General features: G+C 41.7%; 1 protein-coding gene across 2 annotated transcripts in view; it reads right to left on the reverse strand.

Annotated features, from left to right (window-relative positions):
* The window catches only part of cpne5a (copine Va), a 67,250-nt gene that overhangs the window by 29,256 nt on the left and 25,262 nt on the right, over window positions 1-12,732 (reverse strand). For both annotated transcript variants that reach the window (XM_041051737.1, XM_041051728.1), the window contains 3 exons: window positions 6,620-6,683; window positions 2,329-2,432; window positions 1,961-2,065 (listed from right to left, as the gene is read on the reverse strand). In XM_041051737.1, the coding sequence (XP_040907671.1) occupies window positions 1,961-2,065; window positions 2,329-2,432; window positions 6,620-6,683 (273 nt within the window). The remainder of the gene's footprint in view (window positions 1-1,960; window positions 2,066-2,328; window positions 2,433-6,619; window positions 6,684-12,732) is intronic.

Consider the following 12,732-nt stretch of genomic DNA (forward strand, 5'->3'; position numbering starts at 1 on the left):
TCCATGTAGAGCAGAGAGAGATTAGACACGGATCGTACTGTGAATCCGTGCTAAGAGCAGCTGTGTTTTTTTTTTCCCTTTTAAATACTGAAACAACATGTAACATAGCCAGATATTCAGATTTCACAGTCAGAGTGAGAAAACGATCAAATCCTCCCTCTACTCTTGACTGACAGACCAAAAAAAAAAAACTTATGATGTGTTTTGACAGTCAGGGCCGACATGGCAGATGATTCCCAAGTGATGTGTCAGTCGCTATCAATTTTCTCTAATGTCATTTTCTTGCAGCTAATGATCAGGGTCACACGCAGCACTTCGACATGATCACATCTACTGGACACGATACAGGGGATGAGTCCTCCGGATCTATTTCATTTCACTCTCTGTTCTCACTGCATGTTTGAGTGGAAATTGGAAAGATTTCACTTTCTGATCCCTTTTGAAGCCATATGATTAGAAGAGATTTGGCTGATTCACATGAAGCCATCAGACGTGGCTGAGGAGAGCAAGTAAACACGATTATTTTTGCCTTAGCTATCCTGAGACCTCTGTCCCTCACTGTTCCTTTGGCTCCTGTCAGATGTCTCGGATCTAGTTCTTTGTCCTCCAGGTGACTCAGCCTCACTCCTTGTCTCTTCTAACTCTTTCTGAATGGTGTCCTTGAGGTCTTTGCGATCCGCAATATTCTTCATATTTGTTCTCAATCCAAATCTAGGGGTTAAGGATAGAGGGCTGTATGCTGTACAGATTGTAAAGCCCTTTAAGGCATGCTTGTGGCTTTGGACAATAAAAAAACAAAATAGATTTCACTTGAAAAGATTTGAAAGAATACAAGTAAAGTGCACAGGAGCTGAAACTGGGAAGTCTGTATTATCTATAAAGCAAACAGGGCTGTGACAAAATGCCCCAGAATCACTGCACATGCTGTGGGTCAAAACCAGGGCAGTTGTAAAACAGAGCCACTATATTTTAAACCCAATTTTTGATTTCATGACCAACTAAAATTTGATTTGCTGAGAAGTAGTGAATCAAATGAGTCAAAATTACAGTGGCTGTGCTGCAAAGACTGGAGTGAAAATACACTGGAAATAAACCAGGTCAGAAAACAGCAAACTGTAGGTACAGTATTTCACATAACAGGTCAGGGAGGCCCTAAATTGCTGTATATTTCTCCAGCCATCAAAATCCTCAGAGGGAATTGGGCATCTTTCATAGTTTGCTCCTTCTGTCTGACCCAATTAGCTTCTTCGGGCAGGTGAGCAGACACGGGATCGAAGTGAAGAACCTCTGTTGACACCCAGTGTGATGGAGAGGGCGAGGTTTGACGTGGTCTTTGATGACTTCTACAGACTCCCGTGGCTGTCTGGGTCAGCACACTTCTAGCGCTTATGCGCGTGCACACACTCTCACTTTCTCACACACACACACACAGCAGGGCTCCTCTGTTGTTCCAGCTACCTGTCAACATCTATAGAATGACGAGTACAGCCACTCTAGCTCCCCCTCACACTTTATTTCTCTTTCCTCTTATTTTTTTTTCCCTGCCAAAACTCTTCCTGCTCCTCAGGTGTCCTGCACGGCCCTTTGCTCTGAAGAGATTCAGATAAGATAGGAGATGCCACGGGTGCAGCCAATCACAAATTTGAAAGCCTCTCCGAAAGCCTCTTGCTAGTCGTGGGCAAATCAATGAACATCCAGGCAAGGTAGCATGTAGTCAGAGATAGGCCTGTAATAATCCTCTATTTCAGGAGCAGATAAAATAACGGTAGAAAATCAATGATGTCTAATTTGGACACACCCAACCCATTCTGAAATAAGTACACTGCATATTGGACCTCTGCGTGGTTTTGATTTCCACTGGAAAATCACACTCCATCTGTGTGTGTGTGCATATGTGTGTGTGCGTGCGTGCGCATGCGTGTGTGCAGAAGACTTTATTGAACAACATCACTCATCCTACCTGTCATAGTCTCCATTGCAGAGCGCTCTGACTGGGATGGAGAAGGGCTGCCACACAGGGTTCAGCGTGTTCTTCACCACCTCAGTCTTGTGGCAGATGGTGAACCTGGAGATTCATCAGGGATTAAAATCCTAAAACACACACATCTCACTGATGAAGAAAAACCCACTGATGAAATCTCCCCACTGTGCTTTGCTTTGGGACCATGCCTGCATAAATGTATCTGTAGGCAGCTGAGTTCAAGGGATCTCCATCTAATTCTCTTGTCCTTGGTTCCCCGTCCTCTTTGATCCCCACGCCCTCCTACCTGGCTTTGATAAGTCAAAATGTAAAACCCAGAAAGAAGCAGAAGCAAGAAGCAAACTCACGTGCCATCCTCATTGCTTCTGTAGAAGACCATGAAGGGGTCTGACTTTCCAAAGAAGTCCTTCTTATCCAGTTTGTTGGCACAGAATTGCATGGTGGTGTAATCCTACAAACAGAGGGGGAAAAAGGAAAGTCGGAGAAATGAAAAGACAAAAAAGCAAATGACATTGTAAATCCATGCTTCTGCCTCTGTTTGTCTCCTGTTGTTTGTTTATATGTGCTGCGTGCCAGGATATAAAAGCACTGAAGCACCAAATAAAAGCAAAGTGAAGACTGAATCCTAATAAGAGCAGAGTGAAACCAGCCACTGGCCTCTAGTTTCCAGAACCTGCAAATGCATTCATTACCATTTCTTTAATATGCAACTCCTGCATAACAACAGTGGATGGGATATGGGACATCAAATTGAAAATACCTTGTTGTGCCGAATATAATCATAGTAATAGTATGAGCGGCCATGCAGAGGCATAGAAATGGATTCTAAAACCCTGCACATGGAGGAGGGGGGGTTGTGTACAAAAAGGATGTGGAGGGTGTGAGTGCAGCTAATGATACATTAGAAAGGCTGGTATTACCATAATTATACTCATTTAGGCAGCATTTCAATGCTTGCTGCCATTACAAGGACAATGAACATGCCCCATAATGCCCTTGGTTCCAGATAGTCTCCCTGTGGTCAAGGTATTAGTCTGCACTGTATATAATAATGAGGCTGTATAGTGGGCACAGACTGGATAGGTAAACGACCACATCAGAAGAAACTGCAAACTCTGTGTTCTCTATCGCTGACGGCCTTTATCTCAGTGCTGTATGAGCCTTTTAAAAAACTTTTTAGCCCTGAAACTTACAGCATATGCAAGTCAAGTGTCTAATTATCATATTTTAAAGGGCGAGCTGTGATATCAGAAGACATTGAGAGCCTTGAACTAGCAAAAAGAGGGGCTGTTTTTACCCCGCTGGTCTCTGGTGTTTTTAGGTTTTGAAGTGCGGCTATTAGATCTGAATCAGCATGGTGCTGGGCAGGGCCTTTATCGACTGCTTTGACCCACATCTGTGTGGTGCACTCTGCCTCTGACCTGCCTCTCACTAACCCCCATCACATCACTTTATGCCCTGGATGCAGACACGACACAAACCAGCCTCTCATTCTAAGGCAACTGCAGAGAGATAGATAGATGCCACTACACAGATAAGTAAAATAATTATTCTTCCTGAAAATTGAGCTAATTTGATTATCGCTGTTGTTTCCAGCCGTAGGTTGATTCCAGACAACATAGCTAAAATGTTGAAACAGAGGCGAAGTAAAGAACTGATTATAACAGTCAGTGGTGGCTAAATGGGTTGCTGCATATCTGATTTCAACTCCTACTGTCACTAGCATTTATTATCTGTTTCTACCCAGTATAGGTAGAGAGTATCTTAATGGAAGATTTTTTCCCTTTTTCCAATTTGGGTAGTTGGATACGGATCAACCAAGTTACAGAGCAATCCACGGTGCAGTTTGTACCTGAAGTGCATCAAGTTCTCCCTTTATGGCTTTTCACGGGAACATCTCATTTTCCAAGTTCCCACTGTGGCTCATTTTGTGGATTTAAAAAAAACAACAACAACACACCATTTAAGAGGAGTTTGCTTAGGTCAGTTATCAAAGCCCTTAAAAATAGAACCATCCTATAACTGTCCTGCTTAGCCCTGACAAGCCTCCACAATTACACTATCATGGCAACACGGAGCCTTAAGCCTTCATTAGGCACAGATAACACATACCCACTTTGGTGCCTAGCAGTGTTCTCTCATTAAGTGGGGAAAAAAGGCAGAACATTCATTTCAGCCACAGAGGTTTAGGAACAGCAGGGGAATACTGAGTGCAGTCTGCATCCCTCTTCCCATTTCTCTGCTCCACCAAGATATCGCTGCATGGTGTAAGTGACGGAGCAATGCACACTGTCACTTTGAGAAAGTGGGACTGGTCTTACAAAGGAATCGGAGGCAATGCAGACAATGCTTTAATTCACATTACAGAAGTATACACCATCCTCAAGATCACATCTTGTAGTGAATCACCAAATTTATCATGATTATAAATCAGAAATTAACACAGTTCCCTTCTATGTTTCACGTATCCCTCCATTCACTGTGGACTATTATGACTGTAGACCTCAGGTGCAGGATTTTTACCAATATGAGGACCAGTTTGATAGAGCACAAAAAAAGAAAATGGCATGAAAAGAAAGAAAAATGGAAACAGATACAGTAAGAGTAACAGGCTCAATTCTATTTTCTGACTGCAGTGATAAACTGAAGAATAATTGTTCGAGGGAAATCCATCTTTCAGTCCGAAACATCAATGGTAATTAGGCTTAGTATAAGTTATGAGTAAGCTGGTGAGTGTGTACCGTGCATACGGACAAGAAGCACTAAAAATAATTTCTTTTTGTTTTTCAGGGCAGAGTTTTTCCTTCCAAATTGAGGGTCTAAGAGCAGAGGGTAATCTTCTGACTTACTGAACAGCCCAGTTTCAAGCAAATCTGTTGTTTTTGGGGTTATATAAACAAATATATATTGTGTATATATAGTGCATATAACCCTAACCCATATGTTCATATACACTGACCCACACTTATGCTCAGCCTCATACACAAACAGGTTCACTCAGATTTAAATCAGCCAGAGCTGCGGCAGGACTGTGAGGAGGATCTGAGAGGGAGGCAGCCGCTGCTCAGCATGTCTTATGTGCCACAGATAACGACAGCCAAGAGGAAGCCTTTGATCCATGCAGAGGCTGTTGCTCTGTCTAATGATACCTGGCAAATCCACCACGAAGGTGAGAGCCAACCTGCCTATCGGTTAACAGTCCCCGCAGAAGCTCCCCAGTCGATTCCCACTCTGCTGGTTTCAGTTTCCCCAAACAAGAGTTGCTGTGTTTACCTCAGGCGAAACAGCAACTCTGCTGCCTCTATTTACTGGTCACAGGTGGATTATAGAATAAACACCATCCAGATGGATGGTAACAATTCCAAACTGCTATAATTCACAGGTGTGGGAATTGTACTGACAGCAGTGTCTTCAACTAAAATTTGCCTTTTGTTTCATTTCATCATCGTGTTCTTTAAGCAAACCAGACATATTTCCAGTCAGGGTTAAATTCTGTGTAAACAAGGCAGGTCTGGAGTGACATGTCAAGTTTGTGTGTCTCTAATTGAGTCTGGGAGAAAGGAAATGGTCATTTGTACCAGTAATAATCATTTGCATTTATATTACAAATTCCCTTCTTGAAGTGGTGCTTTGCAGTGATGATGTTAACTCCTATCATTGCAGATCCAGTGCACCTGATGACTCACAGCAGCCCTTCAATGTCTGTGAGCACTGACACTTCAATCCAGCAGGACCGAATCAGTAATGGTTATCATGGCAGATTTATTATCAGCACGCTTTATCTATCTCATTCTAACAGGAGACTGTTTATCTGTCAGGAAGTAAATGATCCTGTTAGCAAAACCTCAAAAAAGATCCCCAAAGACAGGTCCAACTCCTGTTAAAGTTCCTCCACATGTATGGCAGGAAGTTACAAACTTTTTAAACATTAAATGTTTACATGTATTAGGACATCATAAAACATTTATACAGTAGTTACAGCTCGATGGTTTGCTTTATAGCATCTGAGGGAGACCAGTTGTTCTGGCCAATAAGTCCTACTACTTTCTCATGCTCCACTGGCAGCAGTATAATGTGATTATTTACTATCTTCATTTAGCAGTGCAGAGAGAAAGTCAATGGGCATTAGTGGACACAGGTTATTAGCGCAGATTCATGGATTAACACACCACACTTTGGAGAAAATGCCGTTTTAGTGACCGGAATGAGCGCGGGGCTGATTGGATAGCTATTCAAACTCATAGCGTATTCACTATGTACACAATTTCCAAATGACAAACGCAATTGCGTAGTGACATGGCATATCCTGCTGGTTTAATGGGGACAGTTATGATGCAATAGATCTTACTGAAGTCAGGGCTATTAAACAGCCCACTTCACTTCAGCAAGCTTGTGAACATTGCTAAACATGCATTATGCACCTCACACAACATGCACCATTCTCCTAGTGTCACATACAATTTCACAGTGACACGCAGTAATCTATCAGCTACAGTAAATATGTTCAATTAATCTCAAATGTACCACTGTTAAGGGGCCCGTTTCAAATTAGATCAGTGGATATTGCAAAGCAGTTACTATGAAGCCATCACAGTGAGCAAAAACTATACTGGTGGCAAAATTTTTTTTTTAACTTACTCTGCAGTTTCCCAGCTCCTCGGCAGACAGGATAATGGTCCCACATTTCTTCCCTGGTATGCCACTGTGAAAACAAAACAGATCCAATTCACTCTTTCAGCAAAATAAAAAATGTCCACAGCCCAACCTTGAAGATCCACTTGATAATTTATTTTAAGGTTTGTGGCTTAAATGGCATTGAGAGGCACTCATGCTGCATTTTGCAATACTGTCAAGCCACACAGTTATCGATTAAGTGCGCACTCCCCTGATTTAAATTTCTCAATGGCTGCAGGAGATGAGTTATTTCAGCAGTAGCTTCAGATTCAGTTTGTGAGTTTTGATTTGTTACCTCCCATATGTTGACAAGAATTTCCAGCAAAGAGCACACCAGACATACAAATAATTATAATTAGAAAGATTAATGGTCATAAGGTGTTAGGTCTACAGTCACACATTTCATTTCAGGCTGATAATACAGATGTATTTTCCACATAAAGTCACAGCGTTAATCCAATAATTCAATGCAGAATGTAAATGTGACAGGGTTTATTTTGTTTTACCGCTGCGACTGAATCAAAAACAGGTTATAAATACTGGCTGTTGAGTTTTTTTAGTACATTGTGGAATAAAACTGCTGAGACATAGAACTCCTCTGATCCCCGCTTGCCAGCACCACACTGAGACTTTAAAGCTCTGCAGGTCTGCCATTGTTTACCACTTATTTGTGCTACAGAAGTTGATCAAGACATATCGCAGCACAAGCGAGTTTCCCTGCATCCTCGTGTTTCTGTACATCACCTCTTCAGTAGCTTTCCAATCCAATGGCCCTGACAAAAGTAGAGACAACATTCCCCCGGAGTTTGTCCTAAATGTTATTTGGCTGTATTTTTTGAAGCGGAACAAAATGAGATATTTTTGATATCCAATCGCGACCAACTTTCAGCATCCACTGAGGCTGTGAGAAGCAGAAAGCCCATTCCACCCAACACAGACAGAGAGAGACAACATATCTCCTTTCCAATCATACAGCAGCTCTCCAGCTGCTGACACTCCTGTCATCTTTCCGGATAAAGAAGGAAATTACACGGGAGTCCTGCTGTGGCCTTAGCTGGAGACCAATCATTAGAAGGTCAGACTTGCTGCTGATCCTCGAGTCAAGCTGTGACAGTTGATCTGACTGGCAGTAATACTGGATTCCATACTGCTAAATGGGAGGCAGTCTTTGACTACAGCAGCTGAATCTTGCATTATTTACTAAGAAGAATTTAAAGCGCAAACCTAAAATGGCTAAACATTGGTACTGGACATGCCAGGGGACCTATTAAGAGATAGTGTGTGGTTTCCTTTTTCTTATCTGTTGGAGCTGGAAGCATTTGCAGCATTAAAAAAAAATAAATAAATTTGGTATGGGGTGTTTCCATTAACCTTTACTGGCCTCACTCAGGTTTCCCAAGACCATAAGACATTTAGTGTACTGCTCAATAAAAGCAACCGTTGCCCCTGATGAATCAACTTTGATCAATACCTTAATATAAATCCACTGGCCAAAGCATCCAGCCATAGATGCTGCATATCCACCAGTATGTGCAAGAGAATTATCACAGTCTCAGTCTTCAGTGAGGCAAAATATAAAATGAAGCCATCACACTCTCAGAGGGCAGGCGCACTTCATTCTCAGGCTCTACCTTCAAGCTCCATGGAGACCAATCTCAAGGTGAATTAACTGTCCTTGAATTATTGATGTTTCACTCTGAGTCCCCACCGCGCAGTTTGATGTCGCCTCAAAGAGCCAGTAAACTCCTCAACCACTGAGGCCAGTAAACCCTGCACACTCCACAGGTCAAGTTATCTCCCTGAGATCACGGTAATGACCAGTGCGCCTTTCAAACTGGGAAATGAGATCCAGCGATTGTTCAGCTTTCAGCTCCAGGTGCATTAAGATGCACCGCCCTGCTCTAATCTGCTGCTGAGACGAGAGCAGGTACCAAAAGGGCAACGGTCTTTTAAATTAAGCATGCATTACTGAGTGTGGCATTTTCTCTGACAATGACTAGTTAACTTGAAGAGCAAGCACGCACTGAATGGATAAATACAGTTCCTGTCATTTATCTGTGGCACATGAGTTCCCTTTTATTGCCCAGACTGACATTTTTTCTGCTAGCTCTAACAGCTTCTGTACTGACATGCGACTGTTGGGGATGTGAAGTGTCCTGCATCAGGAGGCCTCATTCGCTCAGCACTCGTTCACTGGCAGTTCCTCAGCGGGGAAACTCTTTGATGATGAAATTATGTGAAATGTGCTGCTGTGGTCCTTCCCATACTATCTGCAATGAACAAGGCCCACAGCCTGACTGCAGTGAGAAACTGTCGGGCTTTAATCAGTCGGTTGTGTAAATGTGTGTCACACTCGTCTCCACTGGTTCTGCTGCAGCTCCAACATTTGAATATTCAAATTTCTACAGTAAAACGACATCAGGGTATTTTGTGATGTTTAATCAGCTCGTGTGAAAACAATAAAGTAACAGCTTCAATGTGTCAGGTTACATCATCACATCCATATCAATATCTATATGCAGTGTAAACACTGAATATGTTTTAAGTCTTTCTCTCTTCAGTATTTTTCTTCAAGCTGATTTCATGTTTTTGTCGTGTAGGGAAAAAGTTATGTTATCACAATTTGCAATGTCAAATATTAAATAAAGTCAACTAATGTGTGTCATTTCATAACGTTGTCATTATAGTGTGAATGCTGCAGCAATGTAGTTAAAGATGTTTCCATGACGACATAAACAAATCAAATTATTCCCTAAATTGTATCATTATGAGTTTTCAGATTTTAACATAACAAGTTGATCATTAAGGCTATTATTAATTAGATGTTGGTTACGTTTAATAGGTTAACACGAGGTTAACATCAGCAGATGTTAACCTAGTACGTAGCACCATTTAATGAGTAAGGGTGGTGCGCAGATCTAGTACAATGGAGCACACTTAGCCTCATCTGTCAACCCAACAAATACTATTCAGTGATGAATTTGCCGTTTGCCTAACTGTCTGTGAACTGCAGTTACTTCATCTCACAAACCAATTAGTGTCAACGAGGAGACTGCGTTTCAGCTAATCACTGCAATATGTCAATATAAAGTGAGTTCATCAGCGTCTTCAATAATGAGAAATATGAAAAGCCAGAGTGGTTTAAACAACAGAATCAAAAACAATGTAAGACAGAGTTTGACTCTCCACCATCGCTCACTCGTTCCCTCAGAGGGTCGATCTCACAGCGCTCCACTCACTTTTTCACACTATTGAATGGGCCGAGGGGAAGTGAACAAGACCTGGTTCAACCAATACTGCAATGCCCTGCTCATGTTTTCATTGACCTCCTGACCTTTTCTCTTCTTTCACTATCAGGCAACAATTGTCCACTTGAGCACAAGAAATATCAAAGGCCTGTCACTAAATTAATGCTCACCACAGAAGGAGGCCTTCTCCATTATGAAAAAGACTTTTAACTGTCTCGTATCGATCAATAAATTTAAACATTTGAGCTAAACTGAAATGAACACAAGGTTCAAGGTGAGCAGCTGCTGATTTAAAATCGTACTGGATGATTGCCATGCTCCAAATTTTACATTTTAGTTACACTACGGGGGAAAGCTGTAAAAATAGCAAAATCACTGCAAGCAACAAAGGGCTGATACTTAAATCAAACCGTTTCCTCTGCACCATTCCAGGTACAATCAAAAGTGAAATAACTACCCATTGTAAAACTACCCAATGTTGGGCACCAACATGTCTTTGACTTTGTTGATGCCCAACCACCAAACATCAACTCTGGGACTGGTTAAAACAATTAAATATTCTTTAACTTTGTAACAAGCCAGAAAGAGGTGATTCAGGCTAAATGACATCTGAATGAGTACTAAATGAGTGCAGTCACAATCTTAAGTGTAACTGATGAGCAGAAATTAAAGTTTTATGTAACATTATTACTTATTTTTTTATAAGATTAAATGCAATTTACAGTTGAGAGAAACAATAGTAAAGAACAGATAATTTTGCAGAAGCAGCAATAAAATCTGAATTCAGAGTTAAATGCAGTGAATAGTTTTGATGACTGATGACTGCCTGTTATCATCCATGGCTTCTGTGCTTGCAGTGTTTGATTAATGTGACATACTAAAGGTATTAAGGCTTCTACCATCTCAGCAATGCAAGTGAGTAGTGACGGCACTAACCACACGCTAAGTAGCTATGATATTTCACACCATTCGCAATTCTCTATAATTCATACAGTCTCTTACAGGCTTCCCTTGGTACTCAGCAGAAACCGTGCCATATGGTCCTGACCAATCCATTGCCACTGCGTGATGTGTATTGATGTTGCCTGAAAACCTCAGCGGGCCTCATATTTACAGTCACATTATCCTCGTGTCAGTGAGACTACCTCCTCTGCTGCTTCTCCCTTTCAGCAGAAACCCAGAGGATCAAACAAAACTTCATAAAGAAAACAAACAAGTACAGACAGAACTGAACCAGGGCCTTGTAGCACAGTGGCTTCCTTTCCCCAGAATGAAGTGGAAGGAAGGAGTGCTGTCATGCTCTTAGCTCATACTGAAACAGAGAGCTAGCCACAGCTGTGTTGACACATCCCCCCTGTTTGATCAACTGAATGGAAAGAGATCAAGCAGCATATTTCAGCATCACCACAATTACTTGGTAAAAGTTTCTGATATTGCTGTTCTGCAGAATACCAATGAGAACACTGGAAGAGGAGAGAGCACATTCTAGTTGTTTATTCCTCCACAAAATAGGTATCAAAGATCATTGTGCAGGACATGTGATATTATGGATATTCACGCTCAATGTATGGCCTCTATAATTTCCCATCTAGAGACAGTTGCTGTCATGAAATGGTGATTCACAACGGCCTGTATTCTCCATTACCTATCTGCGTGGAGGTGGGGCGGATGGACGTCGGCGAGATTAAAGTCCAAAGAGAGAGAAGGAAGCAATTGTTGATTCCGTTCACATTAGGTCATTAGGATGAGGAATGGTCTTGATATTTAACAACGCTGCAACGTGTCATGCATAGGAGAGTGGGGGAGGGTTATCTGCTCGACAATATGAGAGAGAGCCCAAGAAGAAGAATATGATTTTTTTTTTCTCCACACTGCAGCTGTTGCAGGGTGGGTCTACATACTTTCCTGTGAGGCAAAATAACTGCAGTGTTATCATGCTAAGAAGACTGTTATTTTACAGTTTCACACCTTAGTGTGGATAAGCAAATTAAAAGGTATTACTTAGGAAAGTGGAGCATGAGCATGCACACAAGAAATAAGACGGGAAATAGGATCATCTTTAGTGAACAAAAGAATGATTTCACTGAGATTGTCCAGGTCAGTGAATCCAGTGAATCTTTCTGGTTGACAAGGTGACTGGAGAGTAAATGAACAAATCTGACTGGTTTGAGTTGAGTCAAAGACCAGCGGAGACGGAGCGTAGACAGATAATCTGGCTTTGTGCCACAGTAAACGTTCGGGGCAGTTGGCAGATCATAGTCGAACAGAATTAAACAAGGTTGCCAAAACTCTGTGTGGGTTCAAATGGGATTATTCCCCTAATCCTCTTGATCTTCATACACTGATAAGCATCCATAATCCCTCACCTCACTAGGATTAAAAAAGAGCATGAAAAGTGTACCAGCTAATTCAAAAGGACACCAGAATACCTACTGTAGTTCTCAGAGAGGAAAAGAGAGCGGTTTCCTACTGGTGCTGCGAGAGGAGCTAGGTGTTTGTGTATAAAGCTGGTAGCTACAGGCAACCTGTGCTGAGGTCTTTGAAGCTTTGTTAGAATCAGCACAAAGCGAGTAAATAGGGCAAAAAAACGTGGTGTAGAAAAATGTCACATACAAAACAACCATGAGAAAAGAATGTGTTTGCTTTTTTTAACAGTGGAAACAAGGTGCAAGTCATGAGAAAGCACTGTCACCAACATGTCATCTTTTTTTTTTTTCTTTCTGTTGGAGTCATGTTGTGCAATGTGTTGAGTATTGAGTGTTATTCATTGGATACCTCAAGTCTCCCACTGCTGCATGACAACCACTATCACAACCTCAATGAATGAAA

This window comes from Toxotes jaculatrix, chromosome 2 (assembly GCF_017976425.1).
Source record: "Toxotes jaculatrix isolate fToxJac2 chromosome 2, fToxJac2.pri, whole genome shotgun sequence".
NCBI classification, from domain to species: domain Eukaryota; kingdom Metazoa; phylum Chordata; class Actinopteri; family Toxotidae; genus Toxotes; species Toxotes jaculatrix.